The 19,627-nt window shown below is 40.5% G+C and overlaps 1 protein-coding gene across 2 annotated transcripts in view; it reads left to right on the forward strand.

Annotated features, from left to right (window-relative positions):
• The window catches only part of DENND2A (DENN domain containing 2A), a 118,569-nt gene that overhangs the window by 61,104 nt on the left and 37,838 nt on the right, over nucleotides 1-19,627 (forward strand). For both annotated transcript variants that reach the window (XM_020997955.2, XM_078153360.1), the window contains 7 exons: nucleotides 1,876-2,003; nucleotides 3,613-3,734; nucleotides 7,468-7,665; nucleotides 10,428-10,521; nucleotides 11,263-11,313; nucleotides 12,657-12,844; nucleotides 18,309-18,418. In XM_020997955.2, the coding sequence (XP_020853614.1) occupies nucleotides 1,876-2,003; nucleotides 3,613-3,734; nucleotides 7,468-7,665; nucleotides 10,428-10,521; nucleotides 11,263-11,313; nucleotides 12,657-12,844; nucleotides 18,309-18,418 (891 nt within the window). The remainder of the gene's footprint in view (nucleotides 1-1,875; nucleotides 2,004-3,612; nucleotides 3,735-7,467; nucleotides 7,666-10,427; nucleotides 10,522-11,262; nucleotides 11,314-12,656; nucleotides 12,845-18,308; nucleotides 18,419-19,627) is intronic.

The raw sequence follows: 19,627 nt of genomic DNA on the forward strand, positions 1-19,627 counted from the left end.
TCATTACTTTATATTTATAATCCCAACACTGAGCACTGCTTCTCGCATAGTAAATGCTTAATAAATACTCTTTCATTAAATTCTGAATTAAAGGTTTTGAACCTGAGAGAATGGAAAAATGAAATATTAATAGAGAGAATCTTGAAGGCATATTGAACTTATAGAACTTATTATTGAACTTGAACTTTTAAAAGTGCAAATATTTGTACAGGTCAAATTTTATTATAATAAATACCAGTACAATAAAAAAAATCTCTATGTAACTAAAAGATTTCCAAAAAATCTTAACATAACTAAAAGATGTCCAAGTTTCTGTTGTTAATACATTTAGAATAATATTCAAAATAACATACTCCAATATAGCCAGAGAGATTACAGTAGAACATTCAAGTAGAAATATTTAGTAGATAGTTGGGTATAAAGAACTAGAAAGGGCAGCTAGGTGGCACAGTGGATAGAGCACCAAGGTGGACCTGAGTTCAAATCTGTCCGCGGATACTTACTAGCTGTGTGACCCTGGGCAAGTCACTTAACCCTGTTTGCCTCCAAAAACACTGGAGATCATGAAGATCAAGTGAAAGTCATGATTGGAGAGTTAAATTTGCTGAGAATCCTAAGCATAAAGGTGATAGTCGAAACCATGAGAATGAGCAAGAACTTTCTGAAGGACAGAATGCATAGAAAGAAGAGGGGCCAGTAAATAAGGCACAGAAAGACTTATTGGAGAGATTAGAGAACTAAGGTAGTGGTGTGTCATGGAAGCCAAGAGAGAAGAGGTTTTCAAGGATGGGGTGGTGTGCCCAGAATCAAATGCAGCAGAGTGGTCAAGGAGGGTGGAGAAAGTTGGGAGGGGGTCCTGGCCCCAACACTGACTTCCTATAGTGCCATGGGCAAATCACCTAACTTCTCTTGATCTGCTTCCTCATTTATAAAATGAGGATAACGGTACTTACTTGTATTACCTATCACCCATGGGTTGTTGTGATTTCTTTTAAGTGTTTACTGAGATATTTTATTTTCACACTACTTTTATTGCCTAATAAAATCCTTCTCCTGAGAAGAATCCTGATATCCCTAAATGATTCTCCAAGCATCGCACAGCCAGTATGTGTCAGAATTGAAACTTGGACCCAATTCTTCCTGGCTTTCTATCCACTACACTAATGGTTCCCATTTAATGGTTCCAGAACCCTTTGAGAATTCGGAACAAGGGATTAAGGGGTTTGCACCAAACATTTTTAACGGAACTTCAAGCAACAAATAATTGCCTAATTATGTTATGAATATATTTTTCCTCTGTGACAGTAAGCATGTACACATTTGAAGCATTATAGGTTTGTCTCTGCAGTGATTTGGAGCTTTTGGGGATAAAAGTTATCACTGTAGTCATTTTAAGTACTTAATGAATAAATTTAAAACAATATTATGAGTAGTATATTAAATTATATAGGGATTCACAACATATTTCTGTTGTTTTTGTTGTTGTTGTTGAAAAGGGGTTCAAGTAATAAAAAAAAAAGTTGTGAACCTTCGTACTCCACCGTGCTGCCTCCCAGTATTAACAAGAACAACAATAATATCTGTTGTATATATCATATGCATATGTTACATGTAAGCAATAATATATATTGTATGAAAGAAATATGAAAGAAATTATCAGGCACCCCTGTGTGCTCTGAGGTCTAAGACTTATAGGTCTGTCTTAAGGTTTTTTCCTCTTGTTTTTTCCTTAGGTATGGAGCTTACAAATATGAGATTTAGGGGTGAAGCAATAATACATTATGCTTGTGTTATTCTCTACTCCAGTCTGATTTATGTTCTTGTTGGTCTCCTTCCTTTCTTGCCCTCCCCCCCATTTTACCTCAAATAATCCAGGAAGTCATATGAGTTTGAAGACTTACTGCAGTCTTCGTCTGAGAACAGCAGAGTGGACTGGTATGCACAGACTAAGCTGGCACTCACACGCACTTTATCTGAGGAGAACATCTATGAGGACATTCTGGGTAAGAGGCTGGAACATGTATGAGTTTGTGTAAAGAGCAGTTTGTGATGAGGACTTAGTAAAGAATGGGACAGAAAGGGTAGGTAGGAAGAAATGGAAAGACACACCAAACATATTTCAAAGGATGTATGGATAGACAGACAGATGAACAAAGAGTATGAGGTTGGTAAATGAGAGAACAGGCAAAGGGATTGGGTGCGTGGAAGGAAGTGGAGCCCGACAGGAGAGAGTGGGTTGGCAATGAACAAAAAAAAAGTGATCAGAAAACTGGAAGGGTAGAGGGGAAAGAGCAGTGGTCAGAGAACCTCGGTTCAAATCCTTCCTCTCACACTTACTACCTGTGTGACCTTGGGCAAGCCACCTCACTTCTGTGGGCCCCAGTTTCCCCATCTGTGAAATGAAGTGGTTGGATTAGATGACCTCTGAGTCCCTTCCAACTCTAAATCTGTATCTATGTCTAGATCTATAAGCCTATGTCTAACCAGAACCTAACAAAGAGAATATCATACCAGAATGGCAGGAAGCTTCAAACCACAGAGAACATCTGTAAAGGAGATATGGAGCTTTGCCCCACTCTAGGAGAACTATCAAAAATGCTAATGGGGCCTGAGTTAAGGAATGAGATGTGATCTCACAAGATCTGAGACTTGATTTCCAGTTTTCATAAAATGAAAAAAAAAGCATCACAAACTTTTAGAAGATCTTCAGAGGTCATCTAAAAAGTGAGTCTTCAGTCTTGGCAGCTAGGTGGTTCAGTGTATGGCCTTGGGAGTCAGGAGGACCTGGATTCAAATTCGGCCTCAGACATATAACACTCATTAGCCGTGTAACTCTGGGCTAGTCACTTAACCCCAATTGCCTCACCAAAAAAAAAACAAACCTCCAATGATGAAGTACTCACTACCTATTAACACAATGCATTCCACTCTTGTACAGACCTAATTGTTCGAAAGTTTTCTCATACAGAGACAAAGCCTGCCTCCTTCTGACGTCTAACTGTGACTTCTAGTTTTGCCCTCTGGGGCTAGTCAGTCAACAATCAGTCAACAGGCATTCATTATTCGGTTCTGTGTGCCAAGCGCTGTACTCAGTGCTGGGTTTACAAAGAAAGGCAAAAGACTGTCCCTGGCCTCAGAGTGCTTACAGTCTAATAGGCAAAAAGAAAACTACTTTATAACATCATGTGTAAAAACAATGGCTTGGTAATCTTTCTTTACTTGATCCTTAAAGCCATACAAGACCCAAGATAAAAAGATATATAAGGCCAAAATGGAAATTTAAGGCAGAGAAAGGATATTAACTTGGTTGAGCATCAATGACGCTGAAGACTATTTCCTTAACTAGTTTCACTTACATAAAATCTATGAGAAAGTCATCAATTCCCTAAATTCAGACTGAACATTTGCAATAATAGTTCACATTTATATAGTGCATTACAAAATATCGTTGTTATAGCAACCTTGTCAGATAGGCAGTGAAAGTATTATTATACCCATTTTATAGCTGAAGGAGCAGAGCTTCAGAGAGGTTAGGTGGGTTGCCCAAGATGACACAGGTAGTAGGCAGCAGAGCTGGGATTGAGGCTCCTGACCTGTTGCCTTTGACTGCAGATCCACCACTGAAGGAGAATCCTTATGAGGACATTGAGTTACATGGTCGCTGCCTGGGAAAGAAGTGTGTCCTGAACTTTCCAGCGTCCCCCACCTCCTCCATCCCTGACACTCCCACCAAGGTAGGAGAGCAGCATGGCAAAGGTAGGGAGGGAGGGTGTTGGAGCACTCTGAGTATGGGAATCCCACTGGGCTTTGCAGTTCCTCTGGAGCTTCACAGGCTTCCCACCTGGATTGTGGCAGCATCTAACTCCAAATGGTCTTTCCATGTCTGATTCATTGGTAAATTAGATTCGTCTTCCTAAAACCCCACTTTCATGATATCTCTTTTCCAAATTTCAGATAATAAGATATTCCAGAAAGACATAAGTCCTGTTTTAGGTTTGAACCACATACTTAGGTAGATCTGTGATTTCAGCAATGTGGGTAATCTCTGCCAGAGCAAATCCTAATCCTTTCTCTTCCTGCTAGCTATATCATGTACATTCACAAAATATTACCAGTATAATTTTTTTTAAATCTAAAAGTTCTGAAATTAAGGAGGGATTGTTTACATTCTGAACATATTCATTGCTTTACAAAAGGACTCATTAAAAGTTCTTCCTATAGGAGAAAGCATGTCTTCCCACTTCTTTAAAGAGGTGGGGAACTATGGGTATGGAAAACTACGTATGAAGTCGAATGTTTTTGAATGTGTAGGCTGTTTTTGCTAAATGGGTTTTCTTTTCTTTTTAATTCTTATAAAAGATGGCTTTTTGGTTATTTTTTGGGGAGGAGGGGCTAGGCAGTGGGGTTAAGTGACTTGCCCAGGGTCACACAGCTAGTAAGTGTTATGTGTCTGAGGCCGGATTTGAACTCTGGTCCTCCTGAATCCAGGGCCAGTGGCTTTATCCACTGCACCATCTTGCTGCTCCAAAAGATGGCTCTTTGGGAATTAGAAGGGAGGAAGACAAATATTGGGAAATAGAGGTGATATTTCCAAAATATCAATAAAAGTGTATCTTTTTTTAAAAAAGGAGGGGGAGAGTTGTCATCCCTGTTGACAAAACAGATTTCAAAATCCTTAGCCTGGCATCCAAAGTATTCCTTGATTCCTCATCTCCTTCTCCAGCCTTAACTCCCACTACCAGCAGCAATGAAGTGTGAAATAGGTAAGAACACTGGGTTTAGAGTTAGGAAGACCTGAGTTCATGTCTGGCCTCAGACATTTACTGTCTGTGTGACCCTAGGCAAGTCACTCAGCCTCCCTCAGACTTAGTTTCCTTATCTGTAAAATGAGAAAATTAATAACATTGACCATGCTGGGAAGATTAAATGAGGCAATATGTAAGTCACTTTGCAAATATTAAAGTGCAATATAAATGTGTGCTATGATTTTTTTTCTACATAAACCCTCCATTGCAGCCAGACTTAGAACATAGATTTAGAGCTAGAAAAGGACTCTTGAGGTAAGCTGGTCAGATATCTCTTATTTTACGGTTTAAGAAACTAATGTCTAGGAAGTTTAAATAACTTGCCCAAAGCCCCGTAGGTAACAAGTCTCAAAGCTGTATTCAAACCCATGTCTTCTGATTCTTGGCTAAGGAATTGCCCCCTAACATCCCTTGAGCATTTCTGTTTTCAGTCTCACCTTATTCCTCTGGAACATCCTCTGCCCTCCTCTTTGCCTTCCCAAATTGCTGCCCTGGATTTTGAAGGATCAAAGTTCGGCTCAAAGCCCACCTCTGCGAGGAAGCTTTTCCGGAGGACTCTCACTCACACTGATCTCTCCCCTTGTTTGAACTCTTAAAGCACTTAACTGTCTTCTTCATTCAGTTGGACATTAAATGGTGCATTGTGTTGAACTGTTCTTGGTTTCTCCCAACATTCAATATACATGGAATAGTTAAATAATGGTAAAAGATGATACGTCATTAAGTGCTAAAATTAGTTATTTCAGAATTAGTTCAGTTATGCTTAGGACAATTCAACTCAAATTATTTGAGTGTTGTGTTGATTTAATTGTGGAGAACTGTTAGGATTCTCTAAAATTCCTGACCCTTTGTACTGAAGACACAAGGCACAATCAGTCAATAAATCAAAGCATCCCTCAAGCACCTACTGTGTGCCAGGCACTGTGCTAGGGACTGGAAATATAGCCACAAAAACAAAATCTGCTCTTAAGTACCTTGTGTTTTATTGGGGGGCAGGGGGAACACCTGCAAATATACCTGTAGATCCCTCTCTCACTTATGGATAGGGGAAAGGGAAGAGAGGGACAGATATTTATTAGGGAGTCTCTGAAACATGACAGGTTAAAAGCCTCTACCCTGGGGGACAGATTTGAGCATATTGGGTGCATCCTCTATGGAGGATCTGTGGGAGAATGTAGACAGGTATCATCATACAGGGTGAAAAAGCATGGATAGGTGACAGTCTACACCAGCAGAAGGAGTACCCACATTAATGAGATCACAGAAGTATATTAAAGTGAAGCATGCCCAATGGGTAGTCCTCTGACTGATCTCTTCCTGGATTAAAGGCTCCACTCCTTATTTCCTTCTCTGAGGCAATCTTTCTTTCCTTTTCCTTCCCTCAGCTGACCCCCACTTTCTATACCGTTGCCCTTTCCACCTGGCCAGTTTCCTCTTAGGTGGGCCAATTTTCCATACTCAACCTCTGTTTTCCAGCTCCCAGTTCCTTCTTTTTTTTTCAGGAGCACCCCTACTCCATGTCCCTCTCCCTTTCTATTCCTCAGGCCCTTTCCCACCTTTAGCAGTATTAGAGGTCTGGTAGCACATACATCTTCCTTCCTTTTTATGTGCTTGCTACAGATGTTCAGATAGGAGGATCTGACTAAATATTTGAACAAAGCAATCAGAAAAAATTAAGCCCACTAGGTCAACATGCAACTTACCTGAACTTGGGGTACAGCCCACCTAAGCTCTTTAGAAAAAGAAGTTTTACCTTCCATGAACTCATAGACCAATAGAGTCCAATCACCTGCTCACCACTACAGTCAGGTCCAGGGTAGTATGAATAATGAATTCCCTGAAGTGGTCACATATGTTAGAATTTGCACTGTCTGAAGTTTTAATTATGTAAAATAAAACTGGATCCAGCCCAATGGAAATCTGCAGTGTGAATAATACAAACACTATTGGGGATTCTTTGTTCTCACTGATCAGGATCTAGCTGTACCATTTTGTAACCAACTTCTGGCTGGTTTGGATTAATTATAAATAGTCTTTGAAGCTGAATGTAATGCAGTATGCAATTAAATGACTTTAGGCTACACTCATAGATTTCTGGTTAGGGGACCCACACTTGGATACTCTTGAGCTAAACTAAGTAAGATCAATAATATTCTTATTATTTTCTTTCAGTACAATAGAGTAAGTAGTTCAACATATAGACTAAGAAGGAGTTAAAATGGAAACCCCCCAAATCATGTTGTACTTTTAAGGTTTTGGGGAGATAAGAGAGAAAAATATATTTTAGGAATTTTAACTATCATCCTGTACCAAATAAACCCCAAATTAGTTTCAAATTATTTGAATTCTCCCTCCTCGGTATGTAAACTCCTTGAGGTCAGGGACTATTTTTGTGTTTTTGCCTTTCCTTGTATCTCTGGTGTTTGGTACAGTACCTTTAGTAAGGCTTAATAAATGCTGGCCTATAGATTGGTTTTTAGAGAAATACTGTTGTAGGGATTCCCACAGCAGAGTGAACATAAATGAGAAAATGTTGGGGAGCTTCATGGGCTTATTGATTTGAGAAGTTTTGCATTAAAAGAGCCTTTATTATGCTGACCCCTCCTACCTCTTCCTCATTAACTCATTCTTTTCTTCTTATACTTCTTTTCCTCACCAACAGTTAGCTTCCAAACCTGCATTTTTTCGTCAAAATTCAGAGAGGAGGAACTTCAAGCTGTTGGACATGAGAAAGCTAAGTCGAGATGGCACTGGATCTCCATCCAAAATCAGCCCACCCTCTACTCCCAGCAGCCCAGATGATACTTTCTTCAACCTGGAAAATCCCCAAAATGGAAAGAGGAGAAGAAAGATACCCAAGGTAGTTAACTCTCCCAGGTTTCCCCACCAACTGCTGCTTAGCTGTGTGACCCTGGGCAAGTCGCTTAACCCCATTGCCCAGTTAAAAAAAGGGGGGGGGGGGCAAAAAGAAGGAAAAGAAAAAAAAAGTACCCTGCCACTGGGCTGCATTGGGACACCAGAGGGTCTGGACAAAGTAGAAATTGGTGGAGCCCCTCCTCCTTGTTCTTCTGTGTGTCCTAACTCAATCTCTTAAAATTAATTTCACTCATTCATGACCAATTTTGTACCAACACCATTCAGGTACATTTAAAGTACATTTATTGGGCTGTCTCTTTACCCACACAGTGTAGCATTTGATCCTTCTTCAAGGTCAGCTACTCTAGACTTATTATCTTGCTTTCTTAATGTTCTTGACCAGAGGGGGATAAATTCTAGGGGATATAGGCTCAGGGCAAATCACTCTTTCCATCCTCATCAGCATCTTTATTCTGGTAAAATCTGGTGAAATGAACATCAAAGGCATCTCTGAATGGGAAAAGAAATCACCAAACATAGTAATAACTCTGACTTATATGGTGTTTTAAGGTTTGCAATGGACTTTCCCCATTGTAGAGTGTGTATTGTTATTACCATTTTAAAGATAAGGAGATTGAGGAAAGATGCAGCTATATGGCTTAGTGTGGATAGAAGAGGCAATCCCACCCACTTTGCCTTGGTGATGACAGAGGAAGAAAAGAAAAATTATAGGATTATTGTATACATGTATGTATCTGGGTCTCTGGGCTCTTATTTAAGCATTAGGTTGTGTATCCGTATTCTTCTTCCCTGTTGGGTGCCTCCCGAAGTCAGTGCCATTGACCATCACTGTCAATATGATTCATTGTGCATAGAACCTAAGGCAATGACCTTAATTCACCATACTCTAGTGGTAGCTCTGATGTGGTTAATTTTTGTTTTAAAATTTGATTTATATATCTTGTCTTGATGTATCAGACACCCAGCTGAACCCCCTAGAAAGCATATTCCTCAAAATCAGTTAAGCAGAACTGCCTAATATTATAATTGTTTGCAACTGATAATATATATTAATTTCCACTTTTGTAGTTGATGACATGGTACATTCTTAAACACAACGTCAGAGCCTACAACTTGAGGGAAGTTGGGAAGTACTCAGTTTATACAAGACCTGTCCACCATTTTAAGTTTAAATATTGGCCAACAGGATAAAAATATGCAGACAAACTGGCAGCATTGTAGCTAGCAAAGCAAATAGCATCTAGCAAAGCACCTGGTTTATAGTATGTAATTATGCTGATTGATTGGATTGCAGCAGGGGTAATCTGGCAGGTTGGCCTCATCCACTAAAATCCTCATTGTGCCCTGGAAGTGATACTGGTTTCTTGGAGGTTCTTATAGATAATATCAAACTGAAAGGGATTTGAGTATATATGCTTTAGGAGGACTGTCCTATTTAAGCTTAGTGATGCTTACTACCAGAAAGTTGTTCACTAGGTGATGATGTTTTTTAGTAACAGAAACTCATGACATCATCTCCCAAGGCATGGAGGCACTGTGATCCAAATTGACAAAGGGAGTACATAGACTGAGGGAATCACAGACCCTTGAAATTAAAAAAAAGCTAGCTAGAGACAGAGGTCATCTATCTAGAGGAAGGAGCTCAGAAGCCATCTAACCCAGCACCCTAATTTTATAGATGAGGAAACAGCCCGGGGAAGTGAAGCAACTCCCTCAAAACCACTCAGGCAATAAGTGTCAGAGGTAGAGTGGAGATCCAGTCTTATGGTTCTGGAGCCAGAGCTGCTTCCACCATACCACATTGCCTCCCTAGATCTCGAAGTAAATGCAAATAATAGATACCCATTTAACAAAAGTGTGAGGAAAATAAAATGTGTTATGTATGAGTGTAGGTCCTTGTATATCCATGTGTGAGGTATAAATATAAATGTGTATGTTTGGGTGAGGGTTGGCCCCTAACTAGGATTTAAGAACCTTAATCCCTGCTCCTTTTCAGTAGTCAGTAAATCAGTCCACAATCATTAAGCACTTATTTTGTGCCAAGCACTGTGCTAACTGCTGGAAATACAAAGAAAAAGCAAAAAATAGTCCCTGCCTTCCAGTAGCCTATGTCCTAATGGGGAGACTTTTGCGTGTACGTAAATTGGTACATAAAAGATAAATGCAGAGGAGATGAAATGTAGCTAGAGAGAGGAAGGCATTAGCAGCTGAATATCCTCCCAAAGACAGATGATGAGATTTTCTGGCACCATTCCCATATAATAAAGTCTGTGCCTGGGAACATTTTTTTCAGCTCTTTCTTCCTTTTTTTGTTTTGATTTAGGAAGAGAAGCTTCTCCCTAAAATATAGCACTGATTTCTCATAATTGTCAGTCTGTGGGAAACGATGAAATTACTTCCTGGTTAGTGGAAACCCCATGTTGTATAATAGTGGAAAAAAATATATGCCAACACTGAAGTATCTGGTAACGGTATAATGAGCTGTCCATGTTCATTAGACATTACTGACAACTACTTCCCTGTCTTACCAAAAAGAGCACCGCCAGAAAACAATTCAGCAAAAGTGCAAAATAGTTTTACATCTACCCTTTACTGGTCCTGTGAGCCTAGGTGTGTGCGTGAAGCATGGGGCTTCAGGTTTGCCCACACACCTACACACTCCTAGTCCTGTGACCTATAGGTAGAGCTTAGAAACCCAACTGGAAGACTGTTGACATTGATTGTTCTTCTTTTGATGTTGGGCAGTTGGTGTTACGGATCAATGCCATTTATGAAGCCCGCAGGGGCAAGAAGCGGGTGAAGAGGCTATCGCAGTCAACAGAGAGCAATTCGGGAAAAGGTAGAGACACTGGACCATGGGGGACCTAGAAATGGAGCCTTCTGGGAGGCAGATATAATTGGATTTTGATTGGTTTAGCAGTAGGACATAATAAGCAAACATCTACTGTAAGTTGCTATACCCAGTGCCCTATGTATGGCTTGGTGGTCAGTCACATGGCAGAGGAACTGGGATCTCATCTGTTCTCTGTAAGGCTTTCTTTTGTCAGAGCATCCTTGGCTTTAGCAGCAATCATGTTACACCACCCACCCACTCCAGCCCCTATTCTGAGCTGAGTTCCCTGTTCTGCTTGACCCTTCATGGCTGTCTTCCACCTCTGCATAGAAGGGGCCAAAAGCATCATCCCTTGCTGATAGTCATCTGCATCCAAGGGTTCTTAACTCTTCTTGTGCCATGGAACTCTTGGGCAATCTGGTGAAGACTAGAGACCCTGTCTCAGAATCATGTATTTAAATGCATAAAATAAGCACAGGATGAAAAGGAAACTGATTATGCTGAAATATTTTTTAAAATAAAAATGAAAACAAGTTTGCAGATACTGGGTGTCTCAGCCAGATTTTTGAGATTAGGTTTGTGAAACCGACTAAGACAGTGACTTGTCAAGAGTATGCTAAAATGTGAGCAGAAGAAAGCCCTACTGAATCAGACAGCCCAATTTTGTCCTTCTCTTTATCCTATGAAAATTTGATTTGTTGGAAGGATTTGCATTCATGTCTCTTTACCTTGTCCCTTTTGGCACAGTGACAGATGAAAACAGTGAATCAGACAGTGACACGGAAGAGAAACTGAAAGGTGAGATGAGGAACGGATGTGGGACATGACCTAATCTATGTACATCTGAGATGTTTGATCATCCCTTGTTCTAAAGGTCAAGGAAAGAAAGAGAACTAGCAAAGCCCAGGAAGGTGTTTTCCATTAAGTAACAGAGGCCCAGCTCTTACTTGTGAAATCAATGAATGAAACTCTAAGAGGATGGATCGTAGGGTGGGGGGAAAGGGGAAGGAGAAGCACAGAAGGAATTCACAGGAGGGTTACTTGAGAAAAGAATCTCACAATTGTTGACCAATGCTGAATATTCCAGAAGACTAAAACTGGCTGGAATAAGAAGCGATCTTATAGCCTTTACAGAGTCTCTCCTAGTTTCATCAGCTCATTTTCGTGCTGGTGAAACCCCATCAAAAAAAAAAAGAGCAAAAAGTGTTGGGAGACACAGATATGAGTCCTAGATCTGCTGCTAACGTCTCTGTGTCCAGCAATCAGTCATTTCACTGATGTAGACCTCAATTGCCTTATGTGTATTATGAAGAGATTGGACAAGATAATCTCTAAGGTAGTTCCTGGCTTTTAGATTTTTATTGTACTTTCTTTGGACTGGGCTGCAATGAGTTTGCCACAGTCTTCTTGAGGGCTCAGTGAGAAGCCATAGAGTCCAATAGTTTAATGTTACGAGATCAGGCGATGGATGTAAGACTCCCTCGCCATCCCAGGTTCATCATTTTTGTAGTACTTACCTCCACTTCTTTGTGAAAAGACTACTGTGCCTAGACTCCGCCTATTCAGAGTCACAGAATCCTGGTTTCAATTTTGATTCTGTTATTCTACCAACTGTGTGACCTTGGGCAAATTAGTTGACCCCTCTAGACTTCAGTTTTCTCTTCTGTAAAATAAGGGGATTGGACTAGATGTTCTCCAAGGCCCCTAACTGTTCTAACATTCTGTGATCCTAAAGAGACCCAAAGGATACTTACTGGTCTCCGACGTGCTCTGGATGTATTACGACTTTCACTGAGATTAGATTTTAGTGGGAGATTAGGAAGATAGGAGACTAGCATCACCATCCCCTCTTAACAGATGGAGTGAGGGCTTTGGTGAGCTACTCAAAGTGTCCATGCCAACGCATGGCAGCAATAGAGCGATCCATAAGCTAAGTTCCCCTAACTGATCAAGTGCTCTCATTTCCAAGATTTGGCTACTTAGGGGTTAAGCGGCTGTGGAAGCGATTTGCACATACTTTATTGGAAAGTGAAATTTTACAAGTTGGACCAAGCACCCAAATCAGGCATTACTAAGCATGTTGAAGTGATGTGCAAGGATCTATTTAACAAAATTAGCCTCTCTGCTCTCTTTCTCTCCAGCTCACAGCCAACGCCTGGTCAACGTGAAATCCCGTCTGAAGCAGGCCCCTCGGTATCAGTGTCTGGAGCGGGATCTCATTGAGTACCAAGAGAGGCAGCTATTTGAGTATTTTGTGGTGGTGTCACTACAGAAGAAACAGGCAGGGGCTGCATACGTGCCAGAACTCACACAGCAGTTCCCTCTAAAGGTAAGGCTAAGCTAGGCTTCCAGTGAACAGAACTGTCTTCTGTCACGGAGCTTCAGATTTCCACTTGTAATAATGCCTTGCACTACCAGAAGGACTTGGAGGGTATGGAGAAGTGGGGAAACCTAAGGAAAATATAATTGTGGCTAGAATTTTGTAGATGGGATATAAGATAATGATTAAGTCCTAATTGGAGTGTATTGGGTGTGAGGCTCCATAGTGCAAGACGGATGGGGCAATGTATGGCATCCTTGGGAGAAGAAACAAAAGCACTAATAGGTTGGAAAATCCTGAGGACTCTTCTTCTTGTTTACCCCTTCTCTCATCTACCCATTCACTCTCTCTCAGCCAGACCCCATCTTTTCTTACCTACTTTCTTCTTCTACTTTTTCTCTTAGTTATGTAATTTCCATATACTAAGTCTTTTTTTTTAACTTCTGTACATCATCTTTGCATCCTTTGCACTCTCTATGTGCGTCTCACACGCGCGCACACACACACACACACACACACATATATAACAGAACTCCAGTGGAGCCTGGTTTATCATATGGATTCAGGTTTTTTAAATTAAGAACTTTAACCCATAGATTAAAAACCATGGTCTCTAGAAAAGAACTACATGCAACAAAAGTCTTATGTGCTATATAGTGGTTAACCAGTAACAGATGTTAGTGCTGTTGCCCTAAAGTCAGTATAATAAAGGAGTTCCACTGTATTTATGGAAAGATGGAAACATGCATTTATTAAGTACCTCCTGTGTTTCAAGGGCTGTGCTAAGCATTTACTAATGTTATTTCTTTTGATCCTCTCAATGGCCTTGGGAGATAGGTGCTATTATGATCTCCATTTAACAGTTGAGGAAACGAGGCAGACAGAGGTTAAGTGACTTGCCCCAGGTCACACAACTAGTCAGTATCCAAGGCCAGATTTAAACGGGGGTCTTCCACACTCCCGAGCTACTGGGAGCTCTTGCCCACTACACAGCCCCACTGCCCCCCTTTGTGTTGGGGATATCTATGTTTGTTTGGGCCTCTTTGTGATGGAACAGAATACAGCATCCTGGTTGGATTCTCAGTCCTCTGCAGGTAGTGCTCATATGCTTTCATCTTCTAAATTCTAATTGATCACCAAAAACAAAAATTTAAATACATAAGATAAAAAATGGTGGCGCATAAAACCAGAACAGAGTTTATTCTTTACTTCTAATACCTAAGAGGAAAAAAATGTTTCCATCAGAGACCACATCCCCAGGTCCAGGTTTCTTCTTCTCCAGCAGGACGCCTCCCTGGCATGCAATGCAGTCCAGTGCGTGTGCGTGCACACACACACACACACACACACACACACACACACACACACACACACACACGAACTTTCCTGTGGTGTCAAAGACGCTCAGGGTACAAACTCTAAACAGGTGAATTAAATCACATGCTCAGTCACAGGTACTTGACTTAGCTTAGTAAAAGTTCAGAGCACTAAATAATAATCTCATAATTTACTCTTTTAACTCCCTGCTTTAGTTATTTTCTTCTGAGCCCTAATCCTCAGTATTGTGGAGGTTTTTCTACCTAGAGTTCACCCTACTTCAGACTCAGGTTGAGTCAGCTTCTCCTTGGGGTCTCTATGCCTCTGACTTCAGAATTACCTCCTATACCAACTTGGCTGTTACCTTTTTTGTTGGCAACCTTTCTTAAAACTCTACGTGTTGTGTGTGTGTGTGTGTGTGTGTGTATCTATAGATATAGATATAGATTGAGTACCCAGTCGCTGCCAAGTGCTGTGCTAAGCACTGAGGGAGATATGCCATCAAGATAAGATAGGCCCCTTGGCCTCTGGAGCTTGCCATGTGATAAGACCCATACACAGATAAATCTAGGATGTGATGATTGTCATAAAGGGCATTCCAAACAGAGTGCCATGCAAGTTCCAAGGGTGAGGGATGATTACTAATGGAGGAATTCCCAGAGGTTTCCTAGAAGCAACTACCAGTAAGTGTGGACTATAAAGGATAGGTGGGAATTCAGTAGGTATTCAGCTCCAAGGCTGTTTTCCAATCTCCACAAGCTGGATTGAAACACACTCCATATTCAGTGTCTGGGTTTGCTTGTATCTCCCTTCTTCTTTTTTGCTCTTCTAACTAACTCTGTTCTCTAATTCTGGCACCATCTTTGATCCCTTCCTTCTTGTCTTCATTTCTCACTCCCTCCTTCTCTAGCCCACCATCCTGTCTTCCCATGTTGTCTAGAGCAGCAGTTCCAAAAGTGTGGTCTTAGGATCTCTGAGACCCTTTCAGAGGGATCCACAAGGTCAAAACTATTTTCATAATGATAGCACGTTATTTGTCTATTAAGATACTCCTTCCCAGGGGCAGCTACGTGTACAGTGGATAGAGCTCCGGCCTTGGAGTCAGGAGGACCTGCGTTCAAATCCGGCCTCAGACACTTGACATTTACTAGCTGTGTGACCTTGGGCAAGTCACTTAACCCCAACTGCCTAGCAAAAAAAAAAAAAGATACTCCTTCCTTTTCTAACTACATATCTGTGCAAGGCCAGATTTTCTTCATATGCTTCAACCAAAAGAACATATCAACCTGTCACAACAGCTCAAATATAGTAACAAATAGGAGAATCCAGCTGTTTTCTTGTAAAACAGATATTGAAAGAAATTTGCAAAAATATAGAAAACAGTGCCACTTTTCTCACTAGTTTTTTTTATTTCAGAAAACAGTTAATTTTCATTAAAATATGTTTTGTCATGAAATGAGTTTATTATTGATATTTTGAAGGAATGAATAGGTATTTTTAATTTTTAATCAGTTTTAATTTCTTTTGGTAGGTATTAATAAAAAATAATACACACAAATAAAATCTCTTTGAGGTTCTGAGTTTCTCAACAATTTTTAAGAATTTAAAGAGGAGCAAGTTTCTCTGCAAAAGGCCTCGTCTCTCCAATATATAGAGAACTGAGTCAAATTTATAAGAATACAAGTCATTCCGCAATTGATAAATGGTCAAAGGATATGAACAGGCGGTTTTCAGATGAAGAAATAGAAGCAATCTACAGTCATATGAAAAAATTCTCTAAATCACTATTGATTAGAGAAACACAAATTAAAACAACTCTGAGGTACCACCTCTCACGTATCAGATTAGTTAATATGATAGAAAAGGAAAATGACAAATGTTAGAGGAGATGTAGGAAAATTGAGGTACTAACGCATTGATTATACGGCTGTTTGACGGAATAGAGATGGGTGATAGAGGTAGAGGTGATTTTGGCCAGATGTCAGGGGGATAATGCACGATGAAGCTGTATACATTGGGAGAAGGTTGTGAAGGGCTTTAAAAGTTAAACTGAAGAGTTTATATTTTATACTAAAGACCAGTAGGGAGGTACTGAGGTTTATTGAGTAGGGGCAGAAAGTGGTCAGATCTGCACTTAAGAAAATCACTTTATCAGCTGAGTGGAGGATACCTGTAGTGGGGAGGAGACCTTTGAGGTGGGGAGACCAATTAGAAGGCCATTGCAGTTATCTAGGTAACAGATCATGAGGACCTAAACTAAGGTCGTGGCTGTGTGAGTAGAAGAAAGGGATTATTTGTAAGATATGTTGTAAAAAATGTAAAAAAAAATCAGGATTTGGCAACTGATTGGTGGGGTGAGTGAGATTGAGGAGTCAAGTATGATCCTTTGGTTATAAACCCAAGAGATTGGAAGAATGTTGTATCTTCAACAGAAATTGGGAAGTTTGATAGCATTTTGGGGAAAAGATAAGTTGTTTTGGACATAAGGAATTTGAGATGTCTCTGGGACATCCACTTTAAAGAGTAATAGGTAGTTGGTTTGTAGTACTGGAGTTCAGGAAAGCAACCGAGGCTGAATATAGAGATTCAGGGATCATTTGCATAGATATAATAAAGCCACGGGAGGTGATGAGGTCATCAGAAGAGATACTGTAAGCAGAGAAGAGGGTCCTGAGGAAAGTCTGCTGGAGAAGGCCATCAAGGGACTATGCAGTAGTTCATCTTGTCAAGGAAAAGGGACATCTTACTATCAGAGAAGGGTGGAGAAGAATGAGAGATGATGTCAAGGGGGTTTGAAATGAAGAGAGAAGGAAAGGGATGAGCATGTAGAATGGTCTCAGTTTCCTTAATAAAGTAGTTGGGGGGGGCAGGTAGGTGGCACAGTGGATAGAGCACCAGCCCTGAAGTCAGGAGGACCTGAGTTCAAATCCAGCCTCAGACCAAACACTTGACACTTACTAGCTGTGTGACCCTGGGCGAGTCACTTAGCCGCAATTGCCTAAAAATAAATAAATCAATAAAGCAGTAGGGAAGGTCCTCAGATGAGAAAGCAGAAGGAACGGGGATGAGAGAAGAGAACGTTTGGAATGTTGTTTTTGTTTGTTTGTTTCTGCAGTGAGGGCCCGGATGAAATTGGATGAAATGATTTTATAGTGTCCCCACTTAGCAGCTGTGTAATTTCTCCAGCTCTGTTCAGCAGCATGTAAATAGGAACAGAGGAAGAAGACCATGAGACTGGGGCAAAATAATTTGTAGTAATACCTTTCAGATTCATGATTTTTTTTTTCATCTTGCTCTTCCATGCATTGGTCCTTTCTGTTTGGTCAAAAGGAGTGGGACAGAGGGGGGAGCAGCATAGCTGTGGTTATTAAACTGTGTCATCTTAGTGGAAAGAGCACAGACTTGGAACCCAAAAATCTAGGTTTTAATTGTAGCTCTGACCCTTACTACCTAGGTTGATCACTTTACTTTGGAACCTCAGTTTCTCTGTCTATAAATTGAGGAATTGGGAAAAGATGACCTCAAAACTTCCTTTTTTTAGGGTTATATATTTTTTATTCAATTTTATTTTATTTTCAGTTCTGGGTTTTCTTTGTCTCTCCCCCCTCCATTGAAAAGGCAAGAAAAACAAAATCCATTACAAATCTTGTAGTCTGATTATAGTAAAAAAACAAATTTGGATATAAATCTTGAGATTCTTTGACAGAAACAAATGTCCTTCAATTTTTTTTTTGAATCAATACATTTCAGAAATTTTGGCCACGAGGAAACTTTGATACAACAAATACTGTTTTGCTGTTGTTTTTCTTTATAATCTATTAGACTTGTAAAGTTCTTGAGAGCAAGGATCCTATCTTGTTCATCATTCAGTCTCACTCAGTACCTGGTATAATGTCTTGTGAATAGTAAACACAGTAAATGTTTGTTTAATTAAAATGTTAAATGTGTAATTGTGTTACCACAGGAAAGATAGCACCCAACAGCCTGAGTCCAAACTTATTTGGCATCCACAATTAGATAAGATGGTGGTCAGGTTCATGGACTGGTGGGAGCTGTAATGTTAAGAATAAATTTTTTTTCAACATCCTGAGAACACTGCAGTGTTTTCCCAAATACTGGAGCACTGCGTCAACTCTGCTAATTTTTCTCTCTGCAGCTGGATCGATCATTCAAATTCATGAGGGAAGCAGAAGACCAGCTTAAGGCTATTCCCCAATTCTGTTTCCCCGATGCTAAGGATTGGGTACCTGTGTACCAGTTTACCAGGTATGTGCTTGCATCTCCCCTGGAGGCTAGAATACAAATTAGGGATTTCTATTCTTACCTTGTAAGAGGTGAGGGTACAGAGTCAGTCATACTATAACTTCTATCAGAGGAGATACTTTGGAATATTTCTCCATTCCCTCTCTCTAATTCCCACTAAGCATTCAATAAATTACAACTTTTGTTTCCTCTGATTCGTTTATACAGTGTCATTTCCCTCTAATGTAATGGAAAAAGCCCTGGGCCTGAGTCAGGAGACTTCACATATCAGCTATAATACTTAGTAGTGCTTTTTTTACCAGTCAATTTCTCTCTCTCAGCCTCAGTTTCCTCATAGTAATGCCCATTCTGTCTGCCTTACAGGGTTATTGTAGAGAAAGCACTTTGTAAGTACTATGTAAATCGTGAATGATCATAGTTCATCCAAAACCATTGCTTTACCCCATTATGTTACTTGTTGGTCATTTCATTATTAATGATTTGAGCTTCTGAAGAGAACCTAGTAATATACATCGTGAGTTTCCAGGTGAGACCTTGTTTGCTGAAATTGGTCGTGTGGTCTCTCTAAGGCTGGGGCTTGACCTGTTTGTGTCATAGACCCCTTTGGCAGTCTGGTGTCTCAGAATAATATTGTTAAATGCATAAAAGAAAATACATAGGGTTACAGAGGAAACCAGTGATATTGAAATACAGTTATTTTGATACCAAAAAACAAACTTGCAGAACCCTAGGTATAAGGTGTTTTCTGCATGAGTGGAGTCAGTCAGATGTCAAGAGTTTTCCTGAGCACATAAAGTCAGTGTAAGCAGGCAGGGACAAGAGGGTAGCTGCAGCAGACATGCATGACCTCTGAAGGGGCACAAAGCTGTCCTTGGCTCAGCCCCGCTGCCGCATTCCCCATGCCTGGGTCCATAACCATGTCTTGTTCTTCTTTTATTCCCTGTCCTTTTTTTTCTTTTTGGTGAGGCAGTCAGGGTTAAGTGACTTGCCCAGGGTCACACAGGTAGTAAGGGTCAAGTGTCTGAGACCAGGTTTGAACTCAGGTCCTCCAAGGCCAGAGCTCTATCCACTGCACCACCTAGCCGCCCCTATTCCCTGTCCTCTTATTCACTTCCTATGGCACCCTGCCCACACACCAGATATTCAGCAAATGACAACTGACTGAAGTTTGGTCCCCAAAATTTAGATAAGAGGTCCTTAACTTAGGATCCA

The sequence above is a fragment of the Phascolarctos cinereus genome, unplaced genomic scaffold, assembly GCF_003287225.1.
Source record: "Phascolarctos cinereus isolate Bilbo 61053 unplaced genomic scaffold, phaCin_HiC Scaffold_1;HRSCAF=81, whole genome shotgun sequence".
NCBI classification, from domain to species: domain Eukaryota; kingdom Metazoa; phylum Chordata; class Mammalia; order Diprotodontia; family Phascolarctidae; genus Phascolarctos; species Phascolarctos cinereus.